Source organism: Mirounga leonina, unplaced genomic scaffold, assembly GCF_011800145.1.
Source record: "Mirounga leonina isolate KUSES-001 unplaced genomic scaffold, KU_Mleo_1.0 Mir_99, whole genome shotgun sequence".
NCBI lineage: Eukaryota > Metazoa > Chordata > Mammalia > Carnivora > Phocidae > Mirounga > Mirounga leonina.
Genome location: NW_023270971.1, coordinates 6,067,403 through 6,095,274, shown reverse-complemented (window position 1 = coordinate 6,095,274; position 27,872 = coordinate 6,067,403). Strand labels below are relative to the sequence as shown.

The window sequence follows — 27,872 nt, the reverse complement described above, 5'->3', positions numbered from 1 at the left end:
TCCTTTCCAAAGAAGAAAACCAATTCAGAAAGGTCAGGGGGCTGGCTCAGGTCATGGGGCTAGGGTCTTTCTGACTTGGGATTTGAACTCGGGTCTGGTGCATCGAAGGCCATGTCTGCTTTTTCCCCTCCCCTCAAAATACATATACTATCTCCCTTGATTCTTGAAATCTAAGACTCATTGAATCTTCAAACCACAAAGTTTTTATTTTTATTTATTTATTTATTTTTAAAGATTTTATTTACTCATTCATGAGAGACAGAGAGAGAGAGAGGCAGAGGCAGAGGGAGAAGCAGACTCCCCTTGGAGCAGGGAGCCCGATGCGGGACTCAATCCCAGGACCCTGGGATCACCACCCAAACCAAAGGCAGATGCCCAACTGACTGAGCCACCCAGGTGCCGAGACCACAAAGTTTTTAAATTTAAAACTACTAAAATTACCAAAAAAAAATTAATGTAAATTTTGAAATACGCAGAAGACATAAAGATTAATAAAACAAATATGGTAGGTAAGCTACAAAATAGTAAGAAATAAAACCTTGCCAACATAGTTAAATCTCCCTTGGGTACCCTTTCCAGGCCCTCTGCAGAGACCCCCACTGTCCTGAATTTGAACCACATGGTTTGGACATCAGCATAACACAAGAGCAGAGTGATTAAAACCATGGATTCCCCACTTCTTGGATGCATGATCCTGCGCGAGCACATGGCCTCTCAAAGCCTCAGTGTCCCTACCTATAAAAGGAAATAATAAAATAAAACAGGCCTCAAAGGGTCACTCTAGAGATTCAATGAAACAAAGCATGTAAAACAATTAGCACGGTGCCTGGCACAAAGGAAGGCTTAGTAAGTGGCAGCAAATGTTAGTACCAGAGCCTTAGAACTGTGGACTCAGGCTCATAAAATGTTCAAGTTAGAAGGGAGCATGGGGAACCCTGAGCGGATCATTCCCCACCCCAGCCCCCACCTTCTACACCCACTTTTCAGTGGGGAAGCAGGGGAGACAAAGGTATTTGCTGTTTCAAAGTGATTTTCCATCTAGGGAGTGAATGTTTGCCTGTTTCTTGCAATATCCAAAGTGCCTTATGATTCCAAAGGTCTGCCCAGAAACAAGTGATGACGGCCCTGAGTAGCCAATTGGAAGTATGCTGGCCTTTCTACCTGCCTGGGGAGCCCCCGCCTCCCCATCCTGTCCTGTTAAAGGCAGCTTTGCCCAAGTGGGGTTATTTCCAGCTTTGTGGTTTTCACTTCCACTTTTACCAGGTGGGCGGAGTGGCCTCCGGTGGACAAATCAGATTCCTCCTCAGCTCCAGCTTCAAGAGGTAAGCCAGGGGCTCAGGGTTCTAGACACCCAGGCGGCGGCAGCAGCAGCAGAAGCAGCAAGTGTGGGGAAGACCAGAGGCCAGAACCATGGAAGACCAGCGCGACCTCATCTCCAACCATGAGCAGCTGCCCATGCTCGGCCAGCGCCCCAGCGCCCCAGAGAGGTATGTGTGAGCTGCAGGAGAGAGCACACAAGTCCTGGACCACACAGACGTGCCTGGGTGCCCTGGGAAGAGCACTAGACAGGGAGCCACGGGAGGGATGGCTTCAGGCCCTGCCTCTGGGTGATTTTGAGCAAGTCTCCGGCCTGCTCTGGGCTTCTGTCTTCCCTCCTTTAAAATGAGGGAGCTCCGGGGGCGCCTGGGTGGCTCAGTTGGTTGAGCGACTGCCTTCAGCTCAGGTCATGATCCTGGAGTCCCGGGATCGAGTCCCACATCGGGCTCCCTGCTCAGCAGGGAGTCTGCTTCTCCCTCTGACCCTCCCCCCTCTCATGTGCTCTCTCTCTCTCAAGTAAATAAATAAAATCTTAAAAAAACAAAAACAAAAACAAAAAACCTTTAAAATGAGGGAGCTTCTCCAGGGCAGGGGTCTTAAATTTCTTTGCATGATACACTTCCGTCCTCAAAATCATAAGAGAGCCCTGGATTCTCCCCCTAGACTTTCACATAATACCAGGGGATTCCCAGACCCCCTGAAGCTAGACTGTGAATCCTAGGTTAGAAACCTTGGACTAGATTTGGAAAATGTTATGGATCCTAGATGGAGAAACAGAGTTTCTCAGAGAGGATGGTAGAAACTGCTCATCACTGTGGACTTTCTCTCTAATTACCACGGATAGGTGTATGTGTTTGTATTAGGGAAGTGTGAGTAGATGGACGCATCCGCCATTACAGGAGGGATTGAGAGATGCCGGGAGGAGTCAGGAAAAGGCAAGCGTGGGGGCTCTGGCTAAATTTTTAGAAGGGATTGAAGGTTGATGTGGCATGCCCTGCCTGTGTCCCTCTCCCTTGCAGCAAGGGGCCAGCACAGCCATCCAGGAGGACCCCAGGACCCCTTTCCCAGGCCCAGGATTGTCTCATCCAGGTGTTTCCCTGGAAAAAAAAGACAAGAAAAGAAACAGGGTTAGAATGCGGCTACCCCATGGCCCCACTCTTCCCAATCTTCAAAAAGTAATTTGCAAATTGGGGCGATTGGCTGGCTCAGTCAGTAGAGCATGAGACTCTTGATCTCAGGGTTGTGGGTTTGAGCCCCATGTTGGTTGTAGAGATGACTTAAAAAAAAAAGTAATTTGCAAATTATAGGGACTCAGAGCAGTGATGTCAGCTGTTGCCAGGCAGAAAGAGGTTTGGGAGAGACACTCAGAGATGTCATGAGGAACTGCATTCTGCAGAACCAGATACAGACCATCAGAGCATTCCTGTGAAAACCCTAAGGAATCCCAGGGCTAGGAGGGCTGACTCTCCTGTGAGGGCTAGATTCTGGTCCAGGTTCTGCTGCTGTCACATGTGACTTGGACAAATTGCTACTTCTCTCTGGGTCTCAGTAATAATAAAAACAATGAAGACACTAGTCGTGATAATAGTTCCCATTCACTGACTACCTGTCACCAGTCCTCAGCCAGGGTTAGTAATTCCTATGATTAGTTATGTGCTAAACCCAACCCTAACTCTCACAGTAGCCCTATAAGTCCGGTATTTTTATCATCCCCGTTTTTACATAAGAGAAAATTGAGGCTTTGTTAGTTAGCAGCTTACTGAAGTTATCACAGCTAGTGAGTATTGGAGTGAGCTAGTGAGAATTTGAATCCAGGACTAGCCTGACTTCGAAATATGAGCCCACTCTACCATCTGGCCTCCTTCTAGAGGCAGGATTTGCAGAGAGGGCAGGGAGGGCCACGCAGTGAGTCGCAGACCTAGCGCGAGCTCAGTGTACAGAGAGGGTGCCCCCTCCTCAAATCCTTGCCTGACTCTCCTTTTAGTTCAGGGACTGCTTCTAAAACTGGGCCTGGTCCTGTGTGCTCAGTCCATTCCAGCCTTGAGCCTGTTTCTCAGACCCCTTTGTGAACACTTCTGCTTCACAACATTTGTATCATGGTTCCTGCTAGTTCTGGTTGGCTCTTGACTTCAGCCAATTATTATTATTATTTTTCATTCAAGAAGGAGGCCATGGAAAGGAGGAAATGAAGAGAGAGAGGTGGCAAGAGTTGGCAGTCATCCAGAACCAGGGGACCCGCATTCAAGGGGCAGGAGGAGGAAGGAAACCAGATGCTAAAGTTAACTATTAACTCCCTTGAGAATAGTACTCAGTGCTAACTGTGTACCTAGGTGTGGAGCCAAGAGCTTTACCCTCATGATCTTATTTTATAAAACAACCCTTTGAGTAGCTGTTCCTACTTCAAGTTACTCGGAGGGGTTGACTTACCCCAGCTCCCTGACCTAAGGGGGTGGCAGAGCCAGGATTCCACTCCAGGTCTCATCTCCAATACGACTGTAGATTCTTAGGCCTTATGAGAAACTGAGGTTCAGAGAAGGTATAGTGGAAGGTAGAACTGGGACCTGATTGGGGTTGCAGAGGGGTGAGCATGTAGATAATGAGCTGGAGAGCTTGAACCCAGGCAAGACCCAGGCTTGGGTGGATGTTCACAGAAGCCAGGCCACCCCTGTTCCTGGAGAAGGCCAAGAAGTGGTACTTGTTCTCTCCTCCTGTCTGGTCTCCTCCTTTTCCCCATGTGGGGTTTTTGCTTTCTCCTAACAGAACAACAACCTTTTGACCCGGACCTTGGCCCAGAACATGCAGAGGACTGGCAAGCAGAGAGCCAATGAGAATGAGCTATATGTGTGATGTCATGAGTTACTAGGCAGAAGGGTCTCCTAGAGTTTCCTAAACTGTCCTTGTTTGGTTCCTGGAGTAAGCAGAGTGTAGTCTCATGCTGACAGTTTCTAGTGGGGTTCTGGTAGCCCTACCGCTGGGGTGAGGTGGGAGAAAACAGGCCAGGAACTCTCAGGGTCCTGGGGCAGGATCCTTACCTTCCCTAAGCTGTGACATATTCATGTGCCCCCAAAACCATATCCAAGGCCACCCATTCCAAGAACTACCTGAGGTCTGGCCACCCCTCCCTGTGCAGCCAACTCGTTTAGAGAATGTGAGACATTCTCCCAGTCACACAGGCTCAGGCACCATACTCCTACTGAAATCCCCCCCGGGTGGGTAGTGCCATCTGAAATACTTGCGTGGTCACAGTCAGATCTTGCTTCAAAGAAGAAAACCACCAAATCCTAGAGTTGCTGAGGTGAGAGGCACCCACATGACAGGCCCGGAGAATGGCAGAGACTTGCTCAAAGACACGGAGAGTGTGGGGTGAGGATGTGTCCCCAGAGGGAGTGGTGCCCGACTCTGCTCCAGTCTGACATCATCCACTGCCCCCAGCCTGCTCCTAAAATGTCAAGGCCTCACTTCTCGTTTTCCGGTGGGCCACATGCTCTGCTGTGCAGGGCCCACTTCCTTCCCGTTTCTCTGATTTCACTGCAAGGGTTGGGGAGGTAGGGAGGTGAAACCTGTTCCCCTTGAGGGCAGTCCTGATGCTCAGGAGACCCCGCTGGCAGAAAGAACCCGGGGAGACCCTCCATGTCAAGCCCTTGGAGCAGAGGTGGGACGAGGCCCAGGAAGGACAAGGCACTCGTCTCTGGCTCTTCCCCACTCACCCTAGGTCCAGGGGCAGCGCTAGGATTTCTGCTCAGGAGGACTGTAGGAGAAGCAGTGGTTAGAGTTGTGGGGCTGGGGGAACGTCTTTGAGCTGTGTGTCCATAGGCACTTGTATGTGTGTGTGTTCGGGGTAGCTGAGGGGGTGGAGGAGCTGACGGAAACGGGGGGCATCCCCCTGCTCTCAGCCCTTGGGGCAGCCACGTCTGTGGACCCTCCTCTGACCTACCTCCTGCCCCCCAACAGCAAGTGCAGCCGAGGAGCTATGTACACAGGCTTTTCTGTCCTGGTGGCTCTGCTCCTGGCTGGCCAGGCCACCACCGCCTACTTCCTGTACCAGCAGCAGGGCCGGCTGGACAAGCTGACGGTCACCTCCCAGAACCTGCAGCTGGAGAACCTGCGCATGAAGCTCCCCAAGTGTGCGTGCCCCACCTCCATCCCGACCTCCCCCACCCCACCATCCTTCCCTCGAGACCCCATCCCTGCACCCAGCTGGGCCCATTCTCTTCTCCCTCGGGTCTGGGATTCCAGCCCCTCCTCACTGGGTTGATCTTGGTCCCCAGTCCAGATGCTCTCTTCCCTGGGCACTGGGGCCACACTCATACTGTACCTCCTGTTCCCACAGCTCCCAAGCCTTTGAACAAGATGAGGGTTGCCACCCCCATGATGATGCAGGCGCTGCCCATGCCAGGCCTGCTCCAGGGGGTAAGGACAACCTGAGGGTGGTGGAACAGGGAGGTGTCATCTAGCCTGGATGGAGGGCAGGTGCTGAAGGCCAGGGGAGGATGGCTGAGCCAGGAAAAGCCCAGCCGGGGGCTGGGGGGGAGCTGTTGGGGGAGGACAGGGCCTGCCTTAGGAAGAAGAGGGCTCCCAGGGGTGGGGGAGGAAAGAGCCTCTTGGGGCCATCCCTGGGATGTTTACAAAATGCTTCTCGTTTCCCAGAGCATCTCACGGCCCCCTCCCTTCTCAAAGCCCTTGATGTCCTATATGGGTAATGTTTCTGTCCTGAAACAATCTGCTGTCCACAAAGCCCTGGGCAGGAAAGCTTATGCAGATTTGACCACTAAGGACGTTGACGCAGTAAGGGCAAGTGACTGGCTTGAGCTCTCCTACTTGGGCTCCTACTCCGAGGTGGCGGAGATGGGCCTGTTCCTGTTGAGCAGCTGAACTCCGGACTCCTACCCAGACCCGGAGCTGCTGGCTCTGTTGCAGGGCCCCTCCTCTGTGGGTTGGTACCGGTAACCCCCATTTCTTTCCTTCCACAGCCCATGCAGAACGCCACCAAGTACGGCAACATGACACAGGACTACGTGATGCACATGCTTCTGGTGAGTTGGGACCCCATGGGTGGCCCTGCCTGCCCACCCATGGTTCCCGCGACACCGCACTCCAAGGCCTGCACGATTCTGGCCTCACCAGATTAGCGAAAGAATGCCAATGTGGCCCTTAGCTGTCATATGTCGTCTAGCCCTGCCGTCCGCTTGAGTGTTTGAGATGGAGAACCTGAGGCCCAAAGCCCGGAAGTGGCTTGCTCAAGATGCCCATTTTCCCTTCCCGAGTTTCTGTGCAAGGCTCTGGGCTCACAATGGGAAGCAGTCAGACTCTGCTTCCAACCCCACAGGGGTCCCAGGCTGATGTGGGAGTTAGACAAGTGACCAGGTGATAAGGGACACGCAGAGGAAAGCAGCAGAGGACCCAGCGGGGGGGTGGGGGGTGGTGCAGGGGTGTTGATGAGGGGCGATCTGGAGGATGAGTAGGAGTCTGCAAGGAATAGAAGACTGGGGGTTATGGGTAGAACCAGGCCTGGAACCTGGGTCTCTGAACTCTCAGCCCTAGGATCACATAGCCGTGCAACTGCAAGGCCCTTGCTGCCTCCCCACTCCTTGGCCCCATTATGGCAGAGGTGCAGGGGAACGCAGCTTGCACATTTCACCTTGCCTGCCAGAGAGCTCTTTTTACACCTTCCTTCCTGCCTTGCTACCCCACAGGAGACTGACCCCCTGAAGGTGTACCCGAAGCTCAAGGGGAACTTCCCAGAGAACCTGAAACACCTTAAGACCACCATGGGGCCGCTGGACTGGAAGGTCAGTGGCTTGCCCTGTGCTGCCCCCTCTCATCCCCAACGCCTGGGACCGGCTGGCTCGGGGAAGCTATCCCCAGGGAGCTGGGGGGTGGTGCACCAGCGCCTACAGAGCCACAGACATGAAGGCTCCGAGCTGAGGAACCACCTCGACCAAACCCTATGGGTCTCTAAGAGGGAACTTGGCTGCAGCTGGACTCTGGGGTGTTGGGTCCCTCTTGGACCCTCCATGTCTGTTCCCAGGGGCAAAGTCAGGCAGGGCTGGAGGGGGCTGTGGGGCCTGACCCCTTGCCTCTATCCCATTAGGTCTTCGAGAGCTGGATCTATCAGTGGCTCCTGTTTGAAATGAGCAAGAACTCCCTGGAGAATAAGCCCGAGGTTCCACTAAGAGGTATGGGGAGCAGGAGCCTTGGGATGCCAGGGCTTCTGGAAGCTCCCTCAGGGCTCTCTGGGAGCCGCAGTGGGACTCCCCCAGTCTTTCTCTCACTCCTGTCGCTCCCACCTGTTCCTTCTGGGCTTGGCTGCTCCCCCTCAGCACTCCCTTTAGAGGCTGACCTCCCTCGTGGAGGCTGGCACTGCACACGTGGGACCTGGAGATAAGGACCCGACACATCCCAGGTGTCATCAGTGACCACTCAACCCCACGCAGGTTCTAGTGAGGGGGCTGGGCAGGGCTCATGACCCCACCTGCCGAGGGGCCTCCCCGAGCTCACACAGCCAGTACACGCCAGATGAGAGGACCTTGGGGTTTTTCCGTCTTGGGAACAACGTATGATAGGATTTTCAGCCCTAAAGCCTCAAAGAGGGCCATGTCTTCCTCCTGGCACTAATTTGCCACACAACTTTGGCAAGTGTCTTCCCTCTAGGCTTCAGTTTGGGGAGTGGAAGATCAGGGGCCCAGCCCGTCCCACCAGAGGCCTCCAATTTTCCCAACATGGATTCATAGAAGGCACCTTCGATGCCATGGTGACCAACTGTCAGCTGATGTTTGAATCCCTCTACCACATCCTCAAAGTCCCATTTGTACCTGGATAACTCCAGTAACAGAGGCTCAGACTTACCAGGATGCCCATTGCTTTTCCCTAGAAATAAGAATCACAGGTGCAATTCCAAACTTTAATAGGCATTGAGTGTCCGAAGAAACCGAGTTCTGGGATAAGTCAGCCTCGTGGCTATTCACTTCCACTTCGATCTCACACCTTGTTGGTCCAGGCCTTAGTTTCCCCACCTGTGCCGGGGTAGAGCGAGCACAGCCCGGTGGGCAGAAGGCATTAGGCCCACGGCGGCGGCATGCGGACGTCTGGTTCTGCTGCGGTGCCGGCCCAGGGCTTGCTCGCTCACTGTCTCCACCGTGCCTGTCGCTTCAGTACCGACCAAGTGCCAGGAGGAGGTCAGCCGCATCCCCGCCGTCCACCCTGGCACGTTCAGGCCCCAGTGTGATGAGAACGGCCACTATAAGCCGCTCCAGTGCTATGGGAGCACCGGCTATTGCTGGTGCGTCTTCCCCAACGGCACCGAGGTCCCCCACACCAGGAGCCGCGGGCACCATCACTGCAGTGGTAAGCAGTGCCTACTGGGCCAGGGAGCGTCAAAGCGGCAGCAGGACCCAGAAGGCCCTGGCACACGGGGGGCAGCCCCTCAGCAGCCCCTTCGTCCACCTACGCATGCAGTCGTCTGTCCGCCGGTCCTCTCTCTCCTTACGTCCACTCATCTGCTCACTCATCTGTCCTTCCCTCCTCCATCTGCGGCGCTCACGCCGCTAGGCACCGCCCACGGTGCATCCAGGAGCCCTACAGGCCCACCCATCTCGTGTCATGGCTCCCTCCCTTGGCCTGCCCCGAGCACACCTTAGTGCTGCCATCCAGCCAGTCCTGCCTCCACCAGGCACGAGGCCGGGGCCAGGCTGGGACGAACGACCCCAGCCTCTCGCCAATGGGTGTGGGAGGCTGGACTGCCCAGTGACACATGGCCTTGCTATTCCCTTGCAGAGCCACTGGACATGGAAGACCTGTCATCCGGGCTGGGCGTGACCAAGCAGGACCTGGGCCACGGTAAGGGCCCCTGTAGGGGTCATCTGGGCCCCAGCAGCTTATCCCCTGAGGGGCCAAATCCCTCTCGGGCCCTCCGGTACAGCATGACCCCGGGCCATTCTCCAACCTCCCCGAGACACTCATTTCACAACCGAGGACCGCTACTAGGGGCTGTGGGGGTGGAGAGTCCTCAACTGCCCTGAGATCCCAGGGTGCTGGGAAGGGGCAGGGCCAACAGGTGACCCCCACCCTAACCGGCTGCTTCTCTTCTCCGTAGCGGGCGTATGAGACAAGCAGACGCAGATGCCGGCACGCAGCCTGCCCCGCATGGCCTCTGCCTCCTTGCTCCCCTCCACCCTCAGCCCTAGCCCCCCTCCTTCCCTTACACACAGTCTCCCACTGTCTCCCACTCTGCGCCTCCTTCCACAACACCCTGGCACCTGGCTCTCCATCAGCCTTAGACACAAGTCACGTCAGAGAACACAGATGTAACGATGCAGGAGGGTCCTGCTGCCTGACCCCTCATCCATCAGCAGGAACGCATGGCCCAAGGAGGTAGACCAGGAGCTAGGCTGACCCCCATTTCAGCCTCCAACATGGAGCCCCAAGATCCAGGCCCACAGACAAGATGGAAGGTGCAGGGAGAGGGGACAGTGCTCCCCCACACCCAACATGTTAGCTGTTCCTGCCCTTTTGGCCTTGCCTTTCTAGCCTACCTAGCTGCGGGGAGGAGCCACGCTTCCCCTCCCCAGCAGCACTCCCCCAGAAGAACCAGCCTCTCCACAACCCCCTCCCCCTTCCCTCCATGCGGCCAAGCTTGTCACTGGCCCTCAGGGCCACAGCTCTGTGAAAATAAAAGGTAGTAAGTAGAACGCTTCTGGCTCCTGACTGTTGTTGGGATCTGGCTCGGGGACCCCAAGGAGGTACCTGAGACCTTGAATCCAGTGGCGTGGGTGGGAGGGCACAGCCCAGCGAGCCCAGCCCCAGATGCCCGTGGGGCCCGGCCGGGCTGCGGGAGTGCACTCGTGGGACGCAGGCATGCCAGCTTGCCGTGGGGACACACAGGCGTACTCTACTTCCAGAAAGAAATAGGCTCTTGCCCAGAATCGTTTAAGTACAAGTTCGTCCCGTCCTCATTTCTCTACTAAGAACAGCGTGAGTGTGAGGACGGACAGCAGTGGTGTAGGCCCCGGTGTCGGGACTGCCAGGAAGGGGGCAGCTGTGGGGAGCCAGGGGCTCACGCCCTATGTAGACCCGTTCGAGACCAACACGCTTAGCAGGAGAGAGAAGCTAATACGGGGCAGGGCCCCGAGTGAAGGGTGCAGCGGATGCCAACCCGGGTCTCCGAGACCTCCAGCCCAGCGCTCTCCTTTTCCACATGGCCTCTTACTCTCGCTGGCAGGAGGCTCAGGGCCCTGGAGAGAAAGCTCGGCGTCCTCTGGGGCTCCACGCAGCTCCGGGCAATGGCATGGCTGCCCTCGCCGCTTGCTGTAGATACGGCACCCAGACAGATCTCTGGAGTTCATATATTTCTTGTCTTCATCATCCTAGAACCTTCGTTATCTGGACACGAAGGCAACTCAATCCTAACTGGTTTCCCTGCTCCTACTCTGCCCGCGGTTACCTATTCTCTACCAGGCACATCAAGAGGGCCTGACTCCAGCTCACACCCCACCTTCAAAAGCTGGCTTGGAAAGTCATCCCCCACCTGCCCTCTTCCACTTTCTGCCTCTGGATGTTTGCCTGGCCCTAACCAACCAGCTGTGACGATGCACGAGGTCCCCCTTAGCGGAGATGCCACTTCCTCCGGGAAGCCTTCCCCACGCTGACTCAGCACCTGGGGCATTTCGCAGAGTCTTGTTCTCTGGCAACCTGTCCGTTCCACTCACCACAGCGTCCCAGAGCTTGATATGTAGCCAAGAACAAATCCTGAGCAGGATTTGGTCACCTCCAAGCATCAGCCAGGCTGTCCCTTCCAAGAATAAGTCAATTGCAAAACATTTGTCCCCGATGCGCTGGGAACTTGAACCTTTCCTTCAAGCCTTTTATTTTCTGAGTTGATACAAAAAACCACAAACAAAACAGGGAAAAACTGACAGAGAACAAAGCCTCAGCATCAGCCAGAGACCAGAGACGTGGAAGGAGCTGCAGGCTGGGCCTTGCTAGGTCTGCAGGGCCAAGAGATGGAAAGTCCCGAGGCCCCTGGGCCTGCTGGGTTTGAAGGGGGAGGGGCAGGTCACTTAAAAAAATATATATATACTGTACACATCTATCTGAAGCATTCTGTGTCAGGACAGAAGTCAGACGCGGAGTCGGTGAGTGCAAGTCACTTCTCCTCCTCCTCGGACCAGCCTGTGCAGGGCTCACTAGCTCGGCCAGCACGGGCTCTGCGGCGGGCTGGCTTCTTCTGGGGAGGGAGGGAAGTTAAAGATTGAATCCCAACCCATGGTGGCCAGAGGGCAGAGGCATGGGGCTGGTCACCACTTGGCTAGGAAATCCCTGGGTGAAGGAAACATATCCAGATATAAGATGTCCCGACCTTTTTCTCCAAAGAGAAGAAAATAAAATCAAAACCCGGTGTCTCTGATGCAGGGGAGGAGCTTTAACCACAGCGGGTGCTTCAGTGCGGACCGTGTCCCAGAATGGGACTGAGCGCTTTAGTGCTCCACACTTCACTTAATCCTCAACGCCAGCCAGGTAGGCTGTGTCCCCCCCCCCCATTTCCAGGGGGCTGGTGGCTGCTGGGGTCCCATCAGCCGCTTCACCACCACCCGGAAAGCACAGCTCCGTCAGAGTGGCTTATCCTGAGGAAACATCATCTTCCCCATGAGGAATGCCCTCAAATGACAAGATCACAAGGAAGAGGAAGTGGACAGTGGCGGGAAGAGACCAAGCCGTACTTGACCTCGAGCCTCATCCTCCTCTACAAAGAGGCACTATCCCAGTGCCCGCACCCAGGGAGTGCTGTGTTGGTCCCAGCCATCATTATTCTAGATCCTTCTGATTCTGCAGCTCTGATTTCTGGCATCGCCTCACTGGCCCCACTGACCTTGAGGGACAGAACCACTTTCTCCAGCCCCCACTCCTTCCCCCTGCTTGGCCCCTGCGACCAGGCCAGATGCTAGAGTTACCCTCCTACCCTCACCAGGGAGGGGAGGTCAGCAGGGATCCCCCGGCCAGGAAGCATACCTGTCGCCGTGTGCCCCTCAGACAGTCTGCTCTGCTGTCTTCTTCTGTGAGGAGAGAAGGAGGAGAAGCTCCTGTACCTGAAGCAGCCCCGCCCCCCCCCCCCCCCCCCCCCCCCCCGCGGACGTGATAACCGGTTCTCTCCTGAGGACTTGCAGCTCCCCCTCCCGGAACAGATATTGGGTATACAGGGATCCCCAAGGGCAGGGCTGGGGCCCTATTTGCCCAGGAAGGAGCCCGGGACACTGAAGCCAGCAGATGCTCAGCTAAACACAGCTGAGGCCCCGCTGGCCATGGTGAGAACTGCACCGTGTAAGGTGCAGAGGCCCCCCTACTCCAGTGATCAGCCTCTGGAACCCATAAAGCAGAGGGGTGTGTTTCTGTGATGGGGATACCCTGCCAGCTGGGGTACATACATCCCAGGGAATGTACCCTCTCACCTCAGTCTTCCTGGCTAGCCTCCCTGCCCCCCACCTCAGGGCTCTCCTTCCTTCACCCATCCCAAGAACATCCTTCACCTCACAGACAAAGACGGGGCCACTCCCACGGCTTCACACACACAGGCCATGTCCCTCCCTCAGGGTGGCCCGTGCCTTCCACCCATCTTCGCCAGCTTGTCACAATTCATGAGGCCCCAACCTCTGGACCCTGAGAATGGATCGGGGGCAGGGAGCAGGTCTGGCCTGCCCCACCCGCACTCTGACACACACAGGATGGGGCTGATCACATTCACCCTGGGGACTGGGTTTGGGTCCTTTTTCTGGCTGGAGACCCCTCAGGAACTCACGCTACCTTTTTCTTCTTTTTTTTCTGGAATGGTGAATCAGGGTCTTTGGTTGAGGCCTTTTTTACTTTCTTCTTCTTTTCCTTTTTTTCCTTGTCTTTTTTTTCTAAGGAAAGAAAGTAAAGCCTCTAAATAACAGAAGCATGGTGGGGGCGGGGGGGGTCAATGTCAAGAGATAGGGCTGGTCTCAAGGGATCCTAGAACCACTCCTCCCAATGCCAGGTCCCCAGTTCTCCCCACACTCCGGGGACCCATCAAAACACAGGCCCAGGCCTCTGTGACCACCTGCCCTGGCCCAAGAGCCCATCCACGGACCATCTGGACTACTATTTCTAACTCACTTTTTAAAACTTCCACACATTTTAAAAAGTGACATTCTACCTGTAAACGGAAACATCACCTAAGGGACAGACAGGGCTGGACGAAAGGAGGTTCTGCGGCACGCAGAGTCTATCGCAGAGCTTGGGAAGGGCCAGCCGCCATGAGCTCTGAGGGGAAGCTTCTATCTAGGTGCCTGGGCTGCAGAAGCAGGACGCTGAAGCGCGCGTGACAACTGGCCGCCCGCCGGGAGCGAGCACCGCTGGCCCGTGAGTAGGCCGCACCCTGCACCCTGCAGCTGCATCTCCCCGGCTCCCTGGCAGGTCAGCCCAGAGCTCCGGGACCCAGCTCCGGCTCTGCCACCCCCACCCCGGCCCCAGACCAACCAGTTCGCAGCCTGTCCCTTCTGTGCCCGCCGGCGGCCCGCCCCCACGGCATGCTGACTGGAGGCTCTCCGCATGGGCCCCAAAGCCTGTTCCAGGCTGCAGCCGGCCAGCCACTTACTCTTGTCGGATTTCTTCTTCTCCTTCTTGCTCTTTGGGTTGCCTTGGTCTCCACCCTCAACCTTCAGTGTCCCTGGCTCCCCTTCTGGCTTCTCCTTGGCCCCCTGGGAGCCAGGAGACGCTTTCTCCTTCTTCTCCTTGAGGTCACCACTCACTCCGTCTCTCTTGGCTTTCCCCTTGGGAGTCCTGAGGGCCTTTTCTGGCGAGCCGGCACCCTCCCCACCTCCCCCAGCCACCAGCTGCTGCTTCTTCTTGCTCTTGGGGGCTCTGGCGGCCGTCTGGTCCCCCGACAGCTTCCGCTTGCGGCCCACCCGGCCCTTCCTGCTGCTCTCCTTGGCAGCATCCGCGGCCTTCTTCCGCTCCTGCTCCAGCAGCTCCGTCAGGACCTTCACCACCGAGGCCTGGACTCCGGCCTCGTTCAGGGGCCAGGGCTCGCTCAGGAGGCGCCGGCTGAGGTCGCTCTGCAATGCCAGTATGGAGGCCTGGGGACTCTCGGCCTCCTTCCTGGGCTTCCGGGGCTTCTGAGGCGTGGGATTAGCCTCCCTTCTGCCTGTGGAGAGAGAACACGGGGTCACGGATCGGGAGAGTTAGGAAACAGGCTCACCCTGCACGTGCAGGGTGCGGCCCACTCACGTATAAGCCAAGGGGGCGTCTAGGGACACAGCTGACCTCCTCGGACAAGGTACAGACAGGGAAAGGGCGGCCCAGCGGTCACTCTGCCCCACTGCCTGGCTCACACCTTTCCAGCAGTTTCTAACTTAGCTCTTTCGTCTCCTTGCACTCCAGTCAGGTTGGAGATGGAAAAGGACTCCAGAATCTTAAGGATGGGGAGTGAACTCTACCAACAAAATGAAAGGTCAGACAGGAGGGAGACGGTATTGTCCAGTCAGAGGTCCACAGCTGGGAGGCAAGGGACTTGGATTCCAGGTTTGACTACCACCAGCATGCTGTGGGACTGTGCTCCTCCCTTGGCCTCAGTCTCCCCATTGGTAAAATAAGGGCTCAGATGAACGGTGAGGCCTCTATTCTAAGTCACGGACTCATGATAAGAGCTGGTCAGGGGACAAGGCAGCCTAGCGGGTGACGGGCCTGGTGTATACGCACATGGTGGCTGACGAAGCAGGTTTGCTGCCTGCCAGAGTGACTTCTGGTGCAGCCTTTGTTTAGAATTTTCCACGCCTCTGCTCTCCTTTGATAATTGTGTGCTGACTACACGTGTGAAAAAACCCATCCACAGCCCCCTCTAAAATGTCTCCCCGTCGCCCCCGCCCCTCACAAAGAACACTGGGGCAGACAGTGAGCAACGACCCTTCTGCTGACCCAGCAGCGGTGAGCTGCAGCTAAAGCCAAGGCTGGGGTATCGGGGGGCGGGGGCGGGGGGGGCAACATTAGCAGTATCCCGCTGCTGCCCCTGACTTCCCGGGTGACTCGGCAGGTTTGCACTCATTCTGGGCCTCACACACACAACCGTGCCTACACGCTGGCTCTGAGAGGCGCCCTGTGGCCCGACCCAGCTCCCCGTCATGGGGCTGGGGCCTGTTGCCCGCAGCATGCGGTGGGCCCAGGGTGGGAGCTCAGGGGAGGCGCAGACGGCAGGCTGAGCAGGGGTCGTGGGGGGCGGCGTCCCAGGACAGACGGAGGCCCAATTCAGTTGTTTGGTGCTTCTTGGCAACGGCAGGGGTTGGCTGGAGGGGGAAGCTGAGGAGGTTTGCGCTGGCAACCTCCTTCCCTGCAGCCCACGTCTCTGCTTCCTGTCTACAAACACCCTAGAACACCACAGCTGGGGAATGCCTAGAGCTGTCCCAGGCGTGCCCATCAGAGCTATCTGTCCCTCAGCACAGGCAATGCCCCAGGCTGGGTGACCTCGGCAACTCCGGTCTGCCCTCCAAACACCGCGTGACAACTGTCTGTGTGTGCCACGCCCTGACACTCACTGGATGGATCTACTCTGCCCTCTGTGGTTAAGACCCAGAGGCCCAGTGTGGCTAGGGTCCTGTCTGAGGCTTTACAAGTCAGCCCATCACCTGGGGTCTCTGCCACGTGCTAGAGACTTCTCCAAAAATGGCTCCTGCCTTCCATCTGAGCTGCCTCAGTTCCCACACCCCACACCATGTGTCCATTTGTTAGGAAGCAGAGGCAACGGGGACAGTTAGAGAAAGCCAAGGCCGCTTGAAGGCACGGATCACCCGACCAGATGCACCAGCATCCCACAGAGCTGGAAAACCCAACTTCCAGGCTGTCCCAGGTCGTAAGAGCCAGACACCCAGATGTGGGGCACCAGGCCTTGCTTGGAGAGGCCCTTGTGACAGACAGGACCATACTGGTAGGACTGTTCGTGAGGGAGGCAAAGAAAGGGCCCACTGCCTTGTCCCTCCGTGTCCCCGTGTCTCTCCTGTGGCCCTTGACTCACTTGTTTTAGGGGATACGGTGCCTGCTACATGTTGGGGCTCCACTTCCTGCTTGCCGTCTGGGGCATCTTTGGTGGCAGAAGTAGAGGACGCCGAGGGGTTGAGGTCTGGCCCAGCAGTGGCCTTTGAAGCCTGGGAATTGGCCAGAGTCGGCCCAGGGGTCACATAACCTGAGAGGAGAGACTGCAGAAACCCAGTGTGAACGTGGCTGGAACCCTGCTCCACCCGTGAGCGCAGGGCCTACTCTGAGGAAGCCGTCCCAGGAGCCCCTAAGGTCGGGCCAGCCCTCTCGGACCTGGCGTGGGGCACATGAGCCCTTCATACGGACCTCCTGCACTGTTTTAATTAATACAGATTTCCCTCAGCCACATTTAAAAAGACAATCTCTCACTACTAATGCGAATGGAAAATCACTAGCACTTGCCGTGTACAGAAGATAACCTTAGAAAAATCCCATCTGTTCCAAAATGTCTTTTTTTTCTGGGACTCATCTAAAATCAAGGCAAGCCTTTCCTATAGGCTCTAGGAGTCCACTACTCATGGCTCTATGCTGAAACAGAGCCTCAGGGGGAGAGACGGGGCCCCGCCATGGTGGATGGCCTCAGCCTAACACTGCAGCACGTGGCCTCTAGCGCCCGCCCGAAGGCCCCCAAGGGGCCAGTCCCCTCCCTCACCATTACCTGAGAGGGTGCCACCACCTCGTCCTCACTGGACTCCGCTGTGGTCTCCTCCACCAAGGTCTCCGTCGTGGAGGGGGCCGGACCTACCGGGGGTGGGGGGGGCAGAGGCCAGCTGTCGGGAGGCCCTGGGATGGCCTGAACCTTCCGCTGGTCCCTCGCCCTCCTGCCCAAGGCTTTACCTGCTCCTACAACTCCCTCCCAGCTCAATGGCTATTCGCAGCCTTCTAAGCAAGACATCTCAATGCCAAAACCTTCCATTCTAATTCCTGAGGCCCGACTTCTGCTTCCCTGCTTTTCTTTCTTTAAAAGTTTTTATTTATTTATCAGAGAGCGCGCACCCGCACAAGCAGAGGGAGTGGCAGGAAGAGGGAGAAGCAGGCTCCCTGCTGAGCAAGGAGCCCGATGAGGTCCTGGAATCACGACCTGAGCCGAAGGCAGATAGATGCTTAACTGCCTGAGCCACCCAGGTGCCCCATTCTGTGCGGGAAGCATGACCCCGGGACTTTGGGGGGTCAGTTATGGGAGCCTGAGAGTAAAAAGCTGGCAGTGGTCAAACAGCAGAGCTAGAAGATCTTTGGTATCATTTGGACCAACCTCCTTGTGGGGTTGTACAGATGGGAAACTGAGGCCCAGCATGGGGTGACTGGGCCCAGGCTGCAGAACAGGTGGAGATACAGAGCCGAGGCCGCCACTCCCCCACTCGGGGCCCACCTAGCCTTCTCCTGGGACCCTCACCTAGCCTGGGGGCCGAGGGAGCCATCGGGGTCCCGGCAGCACCCTCCTCGCTCCCTGAAGAGCTGCCGCTGCTGTCGTCCCCGTCACTGGAGGTGTCAGAGGCCTTGGCTTTGGCGCGTCCGGCAGGAGGGGCTGTGGCCCGCTGGACCGCAGGAACCTCAGGCTTTCTGAGCTTGTTGGTCCCCTTGGCCTGCACAGGGAGTGTTCCCAGAGCACTGTCAACCTAATTTGGTTTAAAAAAAAAAAGAGAGAGCGAGAGAACAGAAAAAAAAATGAAGGGAAATAAACTTGGTGCCTACCGAACACCCCAGTTACCTCAGGGCTAGGCGCCTGTTAGCTGCTCTGCACCAGGCCTCACTCAGCCCTCCCACAAACACTGAGCCGGGCAGCGGAGGCTGGGGGCGGGTGGTGTGGGTTACAGACGTGTGCATGCAACAGTCACAGGGCGGTAAATGCTGGCGCTGGGACCTGGGCCCCTCCCTGGCCCCTCCCTTCTATGGTCTGTCATTTTTGCTCACACTGTCCCCTCCAGGGTGGGGCCGCCCCCCCCAGGCTCCCCTGCTCACCCCACTGGAAGACGGGGTCCTGGCAGCAGGAGGCTGGGCCTCACTGGCTTTCTGGGCAAGGACCTTCAGGGCGGCCTGGGTCAGAGGGAGGCGAGCAGGGCTCCTCTTTGTCACCTGTGGACAGCCACAGGCAGCCCTAAGACTCGCAGGTCCTCGGGATGCCATCTGTGCCAGGCCCTGCTCAGATCCCGGCTGGGGTCGGAGGGGACCTGTATCTGCACAAGGAGCCACGGGGCTGGAGGAGGGGACTGAGGGACAGTCAAGGGGGTAATACCACCCTCAGGGGCAGAAAACAGGGCCAGGCTGTAGGTTGTCAGCTGATCCTACTGTTCTCAGTGGAGCCAAAGACAGCTTTTAGCCCAGGGGAGGGAAGCAGCTCGGCTCCCACCTGAGGCCCCCCCCAACTCAATCTGAGCTTGCACTTGGGAAAAGCCTCTAGTCTGGTGTCTGCAAAAACCTCCTCAAAGGTCTCCCTGGTGCCACTCCTGCTTCCCACACCTGCCACTAGTCAGGGAGACAGAACTGGAAAGGAGCCGGGCGGGGCTCCCCCTGCAAACCTGGGCGGCCCTCACCACGGCCTGTCGGGCCTGGCTCCTCTTGCCTTGCTGCTTCCCCCAGCTCTCCCACCCAAGTGCTTCCCCAGATGGTCCCAGCCCGGGTTCCCCTGGCTGGAGTCCTCCCTGGCTCGCCCTGGCTTGCCTGCTTCTCTAGCCTCGATGGGGAGGCTGCCCTTTCCTGCCCATCCTTCCTAAAGCAGCTCACCTCATTATTCTCTAGTTTAGACTCAGTTCCTTTCAAAGTACCCACCAACTGGTGAGTACTTGTTGGCTTCCTTGTTTCATGGCCCACGAGCCCCTCCCTGCCGTCTGCCTGGTGCGGACAGATGCTCGGCACCATCTGCTGGCCGAACGGAGGCGGGCTGCCGGGCGCAGTGACCATAGCACAGCTGGCCGGCACGCGTGTTCCCAGGAAGCTTCTCTTGGGCTGTAGCTCGTGGGGAGCCCCTCTGGGCTAGGGGCGCCCAGCTCCCTCCTGCCCTCTTAGAAGAGAGAGGTGGGGTGCAATGGGATGGGAAAACTAGCCCACGTGGCCCAGGAGCGGGGTGGGGAGTGAGGAGACCTGGGTTCTGGCCCTGCCTAATCCTGGACAGGCCTCAACGGTCTTGAGGGACAGCGCTCAGCTCTGTCGTTCGCACAAGGAGCTGCTAACTCTACCCTGCTCAGGCTGTAGATTTAGGCAAAGACCCAACAGAAATGCACTGAAAATGGTGAAGGCCAGGAAGTCACCATTATCCACACTAAGAGAGACAAGGTTTGTTCACAGCATTTCCAAACCGGGACGGAAAAGGCAAACAAACCAAAAGCGCAACCACGTTGGAACGGCTGCCGAGGGGCTCGCGGAGCCACAGCGTGGCTCTGCCTGGGGGCCATGCTCCCAGACTACTCTTCCTCACAGCTCAGAGGTATCTGGGAGCCTGGTCGGGGCTGCAGCCAAGCCAGGGAAGGCGCTTGGCTGCGAGGGGGCGGCTCCTTGGGGGGGGAGGGCGGTGTGTGGAGGAGAGCGACGGCAGCCCCACCCAGCAGCATGTGTGGGGGTGGGGAGGGCGGGGGGGGTCCCCTCGCCCCTGCCGGCCTGCACGGCCCTCCCTTGCCTGCTGTACCTGAGCGACGGGCGCCTCCTGTTTCTTGCCTTCTGACACCCGACCGGACGCCTCCCTGCTGCCGGCCCCAACAGTGCTGGCCCTGACAGCTGGCCTTGGGTGCACCGTGAGCACGGCTGCTTTGGTTCTACTGGCTGAAATGGAGCAGGATGGGGTGCAAGTCAGGGCACACATGCAGCAATCCCCAATTATCAGCCCTTCCTGGGGACAGGGCCCAGTGCTCACGGCATTTGCAGCAGAAGCCTGTTTAATGTCCTCCCCGAGGGCGCCTGGGTGGCTCAGTCGTTAAGCGTCTGCGTTCGGCTCAGGTCGTGATCCCAGGGTCCTGGGATTGAGCCCCGCATCGGGCTCCCTGCTCCGTGGGGAGTCTGCTTCTCCCTCTGTCCCCGAATCCCTGGCTCATGCTCTCTCTCTCACAAAAATAAATAAAATTAAAAAACCAAACGCCATCCCTGAGCCTCACAGGCAGGAGCCGTCATTAGCTCTGTGTCACGAGCTCAGGGGAACCACAGGACTGCTGTGACCCCAGGCTTTCTCCCTGGCCCCTCCCCACACTTCAGTCCTCGATGCTGCCGTCCCTCAGCTGGCCAGGCCACCACTTTGAGCACTGGTGGGGAGCACGGCTACCAAATGGGACTCTGTGCATTTAGAAGAGTCTTTTTTTTTTTTTTTTTAAAGATTTTATTTATTTACGTGGCAGAACAGAGAGAGAGAGCACAAGTAGGGGAGCGGCCGGCAGGCAGAGGGAGAAGCAGACTCCCTGCTGAGCAGGGAGCCCAATGTGGGGCTCGATCCCAGAACCCCGGGATCATGACCTGAGCCGAAGGCAGACGCTTTAATCGATTGAGCCACCCAGGGGTCCCTAGAAGAGTCTTCGTAAGAATGTCATGGTCATTTGCAAAGGCTCAGTCCCGTGCACTCACTGTAGCACTGTTCGTGATAACCCCAAAGCCCCCACACAAAGCCCGTCGCTTCCTCCAGCCTGGCACCGCCCACATAAACTATGCTAAGCCCTCCCAAAGGACAGCTCTGTGACCAGCAGGACTCACACGGTAAATACGTAATGTCACAGTTCGTCAAGTAAAAATTACAGAGCACGTGTGCACACTATGACCTCACTAAAAACACAGATACAGCTGCAGTTCCTGTAGTTTCGGTAAAATTAACAGTTCTAAAACGTCAGTAATTATTCCAGACAGCGTGATTACGGTGACATTTCTTCTTCTGTGCTATTCTGTATTTAATGAGCCCACCAAAATCAGGTCTTATTATTACCCTCACAGAATGTCACAACAACATTAGCCATTTTCCTGATGGCAACGGGAGTACCAGATTCTCAGAAGTCAAAAGAAACCCCAGATAGGGTCCTGTCTCCCACGGATAGAAGGAATCCTTGCCTACGATGTCTGGTTAGGGATTACCTAACCCTCTGTACATGCCACCAGGACCACGAGGCTCACTACCACCTCACAGCCCTCTCCCCGTTCAGGCAGGCAGTTGTTACAAAGCTCTCCCTTAGATTACGTAGGAACCTGCTGTCTGCAGCTTCTAGCCGCTGGCGTGGGTTCCACCCCCTGGAGCTGGCACAGAGAAGTGCCGGCAAATGCTGGCTCCGGAGATGGAGACCAGAGGTAGTTGCTTATCGGGACGAACCAATGCCAGGGGCAGAGACCTGGCTCCAAGCCCCTCCGGACCAACAACCGTGTGCTGGGTGACTCAGCCAGCAGCCTCTCCCCTTGGGCCGCAGTGAGCTGTGTGTGCTGCGTGCACTGCGTGCGAGCCCGGCGGCCCCTGCCAGGCGAGCCTGGCGGTTGCGGCACGGGACTCAGCCCTGCGTAGCGGGCCCGTGCTCACCAGGAGTGGAGCACTGCGTGGCGGGGATCACATCCTCATCCTCACTCTCAGAGGAGGAGCTCCTGGCTGTGCTCGCCGAGGCCCGGGCCTTCCTCGGGGTGTTTGCCGCCGGGGTTTGTGTGGCGGTAGCAGCCGGGCCAGCTGGACTACGATTAGGGTCGACAAAAATCAGAGGGGGTTTAATCACCTTGAAAAACAAAAACAAAACATACCCCCCCAGTGATTAAAGGTTTGGCCAGGCAAAGGGGAGGTTGGGTGGGGGTCCAGAGAGCGCAGGGCAGCCGGGCAGGCAGAGGCCATTCCGGCCACCCACAGCACTCTCAGTGCGCCACCCGCCCATGCACCTGCTAAGACCCACACAGCACCTCACAGCCCCCAGGAGCCCCTGAGGTCAGCGGTCCTGGCTCCACTGTACAGCTGGGAAAACTAGAAGTGCAGAGAGGGGAGAAGAGTTGCCCAAGGCTGCAAAGCTTACTGACTGTACAGCCAGGGCCAGAAGAGCCAATTCAGCCTGCTTTCCTCTGGCTGACTTCAGGGCCGGACAGACGCCGGCCGAGCCGGGTGCTCCAAGCAGCAGGCCCCTCAGCTGCCCGGCTGTCCCCCACGATTCTCCTGGGGAGCTGTGCATAACCGAGCTGCCCCCACCCCAGCCACGCTGGTGCAGCCTCCTGAGCTGTGGCCCAGGGCACAACGACCTGACTTCACGCTGACCCCATGTCTTCAACAAACAAACCGCACGGGGGAAAAGCCAAGGTGAAGACTCAAGGGACCCAATGCAGTGTGTGCCCTGTGTGAACTCTTATCCGAACACACCAGATGTAGACTATCGTTCATGAGACAATCTGGGAAGTGGGGATGCCGAGTGCGCAGGCCAGTTTCTTAGGAGTGATACTGTATGGTGGCCATCCTCTCATCAGAGAGAGGAAGCCAGGGGTGCTGGGGAAGGAGTGGAGGGCTTGCATGAAGCGAGCCTGGTCACAAGTGCAGACCCGCTGAGGCTGGGGAAGGCACGCGGGGGTTCTGCATGCTGTTCTATCTTTGGACAGGCTTTGCAGCTTCCAGTGAGGCAGTAAAAGAGAGAGAAAGTGGCCGCTCCCTGGGATCCTGCGGACCAGGCCGGGGTGGCAGCTCTGGTGGACATGTCCACCGTACACAAGGGCACCCTCACACACATGGAGCCTGCACCTTCCATCCCCCGAGGTCAGACTCGGTCTAAGTTCCACACCCTCCCTTGCCCGGGGGAAAACACAAGACAGCAGGAGGAAGCTGCCCGAGGCCAAGGTCTGGGACCCCGTCTCGCCCATCACCCCACCCCGCCCACCTCCGGGGCCCAGGGGGGCCCAGGGCAGCCCAGGGCGCGGTGGGAGAGGCATCCTGAAAAGTCAAGCAGAGAGGTGCCCGCCCGAGGGTGGGAGTTCTGCTGGGCTGGGGCCCTTCCCACCCTTGCCAAACAGCCTCCCCCGCGGCTGCTCTGATCTGCCACTTCCAGAGCCTGCCTTCCCACATGATGAAAGAGAGAAGGATGGGAAGTGGGAGAAGGCTTACAGTTGAGGGGGGGGGGGGGGGATCTATATATATGTGAGAAGACAGAAGAACAGATTGTCGGGGACGAAGAGAGGCACCGAACCCACCGAGGCAAACAATAGCGTCTGGGATGTTAAAAGCAGCTCAGCAGCAAAAGCCTCCTCCTCCCTGTTCCACCTGCCCACACGGCCTCGGCCTCGGCCCCGGGGGCAGTGCAGGGGGCCTGGCACTGGAGGGCAGGGACACGAGGGGCCCAGGGCTGGGCCCTGGACACGACAACAGTGCAGCAGCAGCATCGGATCGTTCAAAAGGTGGGCCGTGCGACCCAGGGATATGGGGAAAGCCGCCTCTGACCCCATTTCTGACAGACCTCACCATGTGGTGAGGCCCCTGAGCTTCGAGGGCCTGTTTCCTACCTGTTGAAAAGGCTATTAGTAATCCCAGCCTGGGCTCGCTCACCAGAGGGGCTCTGATGCGCCTTGAAAACCGCAAAGCACAGCACACACAGAGGTGACAAAGACTCACGGGAAGCTGATGCAGCCTGGACACTTGGCTGGGCCTCCCTGTCGGCACCAGGCCACGAGGGCCCAGAGGGAAGCGGGGACGCCCTTCCTACTGCAGAACCAAACCTGGGGGCCCGCTGTCACAGCTGGGCTCACCAACTCTGCCCTCATTCCAGTCTGGGGCTGAGTGGGGGTGGGGGGCTGGCCAGCCCAGGCTGTTAACTCTGCGGTAAGGGATAGAGCTGAGAAGGCACCCAAAAGCCCCTTGCAGAACTGCCCAGGGCCTAGTTAACAGGTCCTGGGCCAGTCCCACCCAAAAGGGCTGGGAAATCCCCCTCCAGGCTGGGCCTGCAGCCTCGTGGTTCACCAGCCCCCAAGGAATGTCACCCCACGGGTTGAGAAGGCAAGTGGCCTCACCCAGGGTGACTAGCAAACTGTACCAGAGCTGGACTGGAAGTCTGCTCTCCAGGGACCAGACAGGAGCTCCTTCCAGGATCAACCATGCTAGGGTTTCGACTTAATACCCTAATTTAGCTCCTTACGGATCTTCTTCTCTGACTCTACCTGAAACGTTGAGGGCAGGGCTTAGGTCTTTTTAATACGGCACCAACCCCAGCACAGACCCTGGCCTAGGGTTAATAATGCCAGCAACAGGGCGGAGCCACAGACCCCCCCGCCCCCCGAAGTCCATCTCAGAGAAAGAGGCTGGGGTCCATCCTTGTAGGTGGGGAGACTGAGGCACAGCGAGGGAGCCTGGGAATGGAGCCACGATCGCCCCTGCCCCCCAGCCTGAGGCTCTGCCCACCATTCTGGCATTGATCCCTTTTCTCCATTGATAGGCTAATAATAAAAACAGAGTGAAACTTGTCAGTAAAGAAGTACTTGACAAATGCATAATAGTGATAATGATCATAATTAGTGAGCTGGGGATGAAGGAGCTCAAAATCCCCCAGCAGGGAGGAGAGGCTGCAGCTTCCTCAGGCTGCGCCGTCTTCCCTGAATCCTCTTAGGGAAATGCACAAAATGCCAACTTTTTTCCTGCTTCTTTTTTAATAGGGACTCCAGAATCTTCAGGACTAATGTACCAATTAAATGGTTCAACTTAAGCATGATGTTCATTTTAATTGTTAGTCCGCCCCCACAACGCAGGGCGAGGCGGCCCCCTCCCTCCCAGCTGTCCTGATCCTGCTCAGACAAGGCGGCGGCCTCCTAAGGGCGCCTGGACCGCCAGAGGGCAAGGCCCGGGCCGCCCTCCACTTTCCCTGGAGAGAGAACAGTGCAGGCAGTGCCAGCCCGTGGGCACCGTATGCACAGCCTGGGTTCAAATGCCAGGTCTGTCCCCTTGTTTCTGGCCATGGGACGCCGGGGCAGGTCACTCAACTTCTCTGAGCCTCACTGATTCCTCCTTCAAATGGGAATAAAAGAAGGACCTACCCTCAGAGGGCTGTTGTGGGGACTGAGCAGGCTAACGAGGTACGGGGTTTGGCACACGGAAAGTGACCGATAACGTTAGGTGTAGCTGTTCATCAGGACTTTACGGAGCAGAGAACGGCAGTGAGCACCCCACCCCGTCACCGAGGGTGGCACGCAGCGTCTGACCTCACTGGTGGGCCAATCAGCATGTGGTACGGTAGGTATACGAGGGAGGTGGTTAAGCAGAGGGTCTGGTAATTATAGGACTCCAGGGACCCTGAGGGGACCTGGCAGAGGCGTCCACGCACCTGGGGCTACAGGACAAAGGGCACTGCTCTCTGCTGGAAAGGCAGAGGCCTGGACTCAGCAAGCTGGGGAGATAAGGTGGGCCTGGTCCCAACCTTAGGGGGAGTCTGGGGCGGCCGCGGGTGCAGCAGAGCATGTGAACGCGTGCCATGGGCGCCAGAGTGAGGTCCCGGACATGCCTGCTGGATTCTGACAAGCCCCACAGAGAAGGCTCCCGGTCCCAGACAGCAAGCGGGGATGTATCGGGAGCCAGGGGACCAGCATCCGGCCCTGCCTTGTCTTCTTATGGGTCATGAGAATTTGGGGAATGGACTTCAACTCACTGGGCTTTGATTCCTGATGCATCCAATGGGCCACAGCACGTGCCCTCCCGCAGGAACAGGCACTCCCATCAGGCAGCGCGTTGTGCAGGGATGCAGGAAGGAGGACTGCTACCCTGCTTGCTTCCAGGGCAGATACCTGGGCCTCAGGGTGGTCAGGGTGTGCCCGGGGTCACAGAACTGGCAGCTGGGAGAACCAGCACTGACCCTCCACCGTTTGGCTCTGAAGACTGGATGCTCAGTGATGCCCCGCTGCCTACCTCCCAGGGTTACCGTGAAGATGAATGGCTCAACCAGGAGACCGTGAAGTGCTGTTTAAATGGCAAAGGTCTGCCCTCGCAACCCCTCAGGGGCCCGCTGCCCTGAGTCTGCAGTGTCCCAAAGAGAAGGAAAGGCCTACCTGGCTGGCCGGCAGCTCCTCGTCGCTGCTCTCCGAGGAGCCCTCTGTGTTCTTCTCTGGGGGTGCTGGGGCCAGGGGCTTGCTTCTGGCAGCTTTGGAGTTACCCTCCTTCTGAGGGGACAAGCACATGGGTAGGAGGCAGGGGGTGTTAGCTGAAGGGGAACACGACTGAGAGACTGGGGCAGGGAAACCACGGCCAGCGAGCAAGCATGCCCTTGATGCTGGCTGTCCACGGGAGGCAGCACGGCCCCTTACTACCCGCATGGGAGGACAGCTGCTGGCTCAGCATGCCCCCGGCCACCGGAAACACAGCCTTCCCCTCTGCTAATGCTCCCTCCAGAGCCCACTCTGAACTTGAAAGGGAAGTAGGAGTCAGACCCCACTAAAACCTGAGGGCTGCAGTGCTGGTGGCCCGGCGTCCAGATGAGAGGAGACAGCAGCTTGGGACAAGGCTGCAGGGGTGAGCCAGTGGTAGTGGTCCCAGCGTGTTCACATCTGGCTGCAACACCCCCAGGTAAGAGCAGGAGCCAGCCAGAAGTGTCCCAAGGCTGCCACCCCTCCTGCCGGACCAGGCATAAATGAGGGGGGCTGGCTGGGCAGGAGCTGCGGTCGGGGAGCCAGAGGAGGAGAGCACGGAGTAGCAGGCACTGGTGGTGACCAGCTCAGGGGAGCCCAGGGCAGGGGCAGAGTCCCCCCCTCCTTCACTACTCAGTCCGGCCAAGCAAAGTGGCAGAGCCGCCTATGCTGCCCGAGTCCAATTTCTCAAGAGCTGCTAGGAGATCCTGATTTGTGTCATTTCCTACACCACAACAGCTGTGCCCCCGACTCTGCTCTGCTAGCGCCGCCCCCCCACCCGCTCACCAGGCTCTGGGGACGGCGGCCCCCTCTCCTAGCCAATCACAGAACCACAGGCCCCTTATCAGGGAGCGGCCTTTTTTTTGGCGGGGGAAGCACATGCCTTAGATGTGGACAAGGAGGTGAGGGGAAGGGAGGTCTGCTGGGGGACTTCCTAGCTCTTCCGGAGACGCTGCAGCCCTGCCATGGCAGGGAGCAGAAGATGGAAGAAATCTGGGTCACCCATGACGCAGAGCTGAAGGAACCACCTGGAGCAGCTTTACCCCAAAGCTTTGTGCACCATGATGGGACCAATCTCCTTTAAGCTCTTGGAATTAGGTTTTCTCCCGCAGATTGGGATGTCCTGATCCAGGAACCCACTTAAAACTTAAAAAACAAAAACAAACCAAAATACTGCTATGTCTAAACATGGCTGGGACCCTTGTGTCTTAGTCTGGCATTAGGCCCCCATACATGTGACTGGTGACAAGCAACTAGAAGTGACTATTGCCTACAGGGTGGCTGGCCTTTGTGGAACCCACGTGACTTCACATTCCCTCCCCTTCGCAACCCCCCGCCCGCCCCGGAGGGCCTAGCTCCGCTTGTCTGGTGAACCCCTGGTCTTCCTTTAAGCTCTGCTCAATCATCTCTTCTGGCCTCTAGAGACGTGTTCTCCCAGCTCCATCAGACAGAGCACTACCAGAATATTCTCCAATAATCCACTACTTCACCTTGCCCTACTGACT

The 27,872-nt window shown here is 57.5% G+C and overlaps 2 protein-coding genes across 19 annotated transcripts in view; one reads left to right on the top strand and one right to left on the bottom strand.

Annotated features, from left to right (window-relative positions):
• The first annotated feature begins 1,183 nt into the window (after nt 1-1,183).
• LOC118006821 (HLA class II histocompatibility antigen gamma chain-like) lies at nt 1,184-9,658 on the top strand. 3 transcript variants are annotated; one of them, XM_034999638.1, is made up of 9 exons: nt 1,224-1,487; nt 5,269-5,441; nt 5,648-5,727; nt 6,288-6,350; nt 7,011-7,106; nt 7,409-7,493; nt 8,470-8,661; nt 9,091-9,153; nt 9,410-9,658. In XM_034999638.1, exons 1-9 carry the CDS (start codon nt 1,411-1,413, stop codon nt 9,418-9,420), a joined length of 840 nt encoding a protein of 279 aa, XP_034855529.1. In that variant the 5' UTR covers nt 1,224-1,410; the 3' UTR covers nt 9,421-9,658. The 3 variants fall into 3 exon arrangements, with proteins under 3 accessions (XP_034855527.1, XP_034855528.1, XP_034855529.1); XM_034999637.1 differs by lacking the exon at nt 8,470-8,661 and having other exon boundaries at nt 1,185-1,487; XM_034999636.1 differs by lacking the exons at nt 9,091-9,153; nt 9,410-9,658 and having other exon boundaries at nt 1,184-1,487; nt 8,470-8,969.
• LOC118006819 (treacle protein-like) overlaps nt 2,253-27,872 on the bottom strand; it is a 46,296-nt gene continuing 20,676 nt past the window's right edge. For 4 of the 16 annotated variants that reach the window (XM_034999621.1, XM_034999625.1, XM_034999630.1 and 1 more), the window contains 8 exons: nt 26,293-26,403; nt 21,827-22,013; nt 19,973-20,106; nt 18,313-18,426; nt 17,747-17,969; nt 17,012-17,094; nt 16,334-16,514; nt 13,265-14,473 (listed from right to left, as the gene is read on the bottom strand). In XM_034999621.1, coding sequence (XP_034855512.1) covers nt 13,605-14,473; nt 16,334-16,514; nt 17,012-17,094; nt 17,747-17,969; nt 18,313-18,426; nt 19,973-20,106; nt 21,827-22,013; nt 26,293-26,403 — 1,902 coding nt within the window. In that variant the 3' untranslated portion in view covers nt 13,265-13,604. Of the gene's footprint in view, nt 2,415-11,138; nt 11,632-12,321; nt 12,366-13,110; nt 13,209-13,264; nt 14,474-16,333; nt 16,515-17,011; nt 17,095-17,746; nt 17,970-18,312; nt 18,427-19,972; nt 20,107-21,826; nt 22,014-26,292; nt 26,404-27,872 lie in introns of those variants that run through there. The other 12 variants (XM_034999629.1, XM_034999627.1, XM_034999626.1 and 9 more) reach the window with 12 other exon arrangements.

What these genes read in the sequence shown, in the direction of transcription:
- LOC118006821 (XM_034999636.1), top strand. Translation starts at nt 1,411, where the DNA reads ATGGAAGACCAGCGCGACCTCATCTCCAACCATGAGCAGCTGCCCATG. An exon ending in ACGTGATGCACATGCTTCTG is followed by an intron (nt 6,351 to 7,010) that starts GTGAGTTGGGAC and finishes GCTACCCCACAG; the next exon opens with GAGACTGACCCCCTGAAGGT. An exon ending in TGGGGCCGCTGGACTGGAAG is followed by an intron (nt 7,107 to 7,408) that starts GTCAGTGGCTTG and finishes CTATCCCATTAG; the next exon opens with GTCTTCGAGAGCTGGATCTA.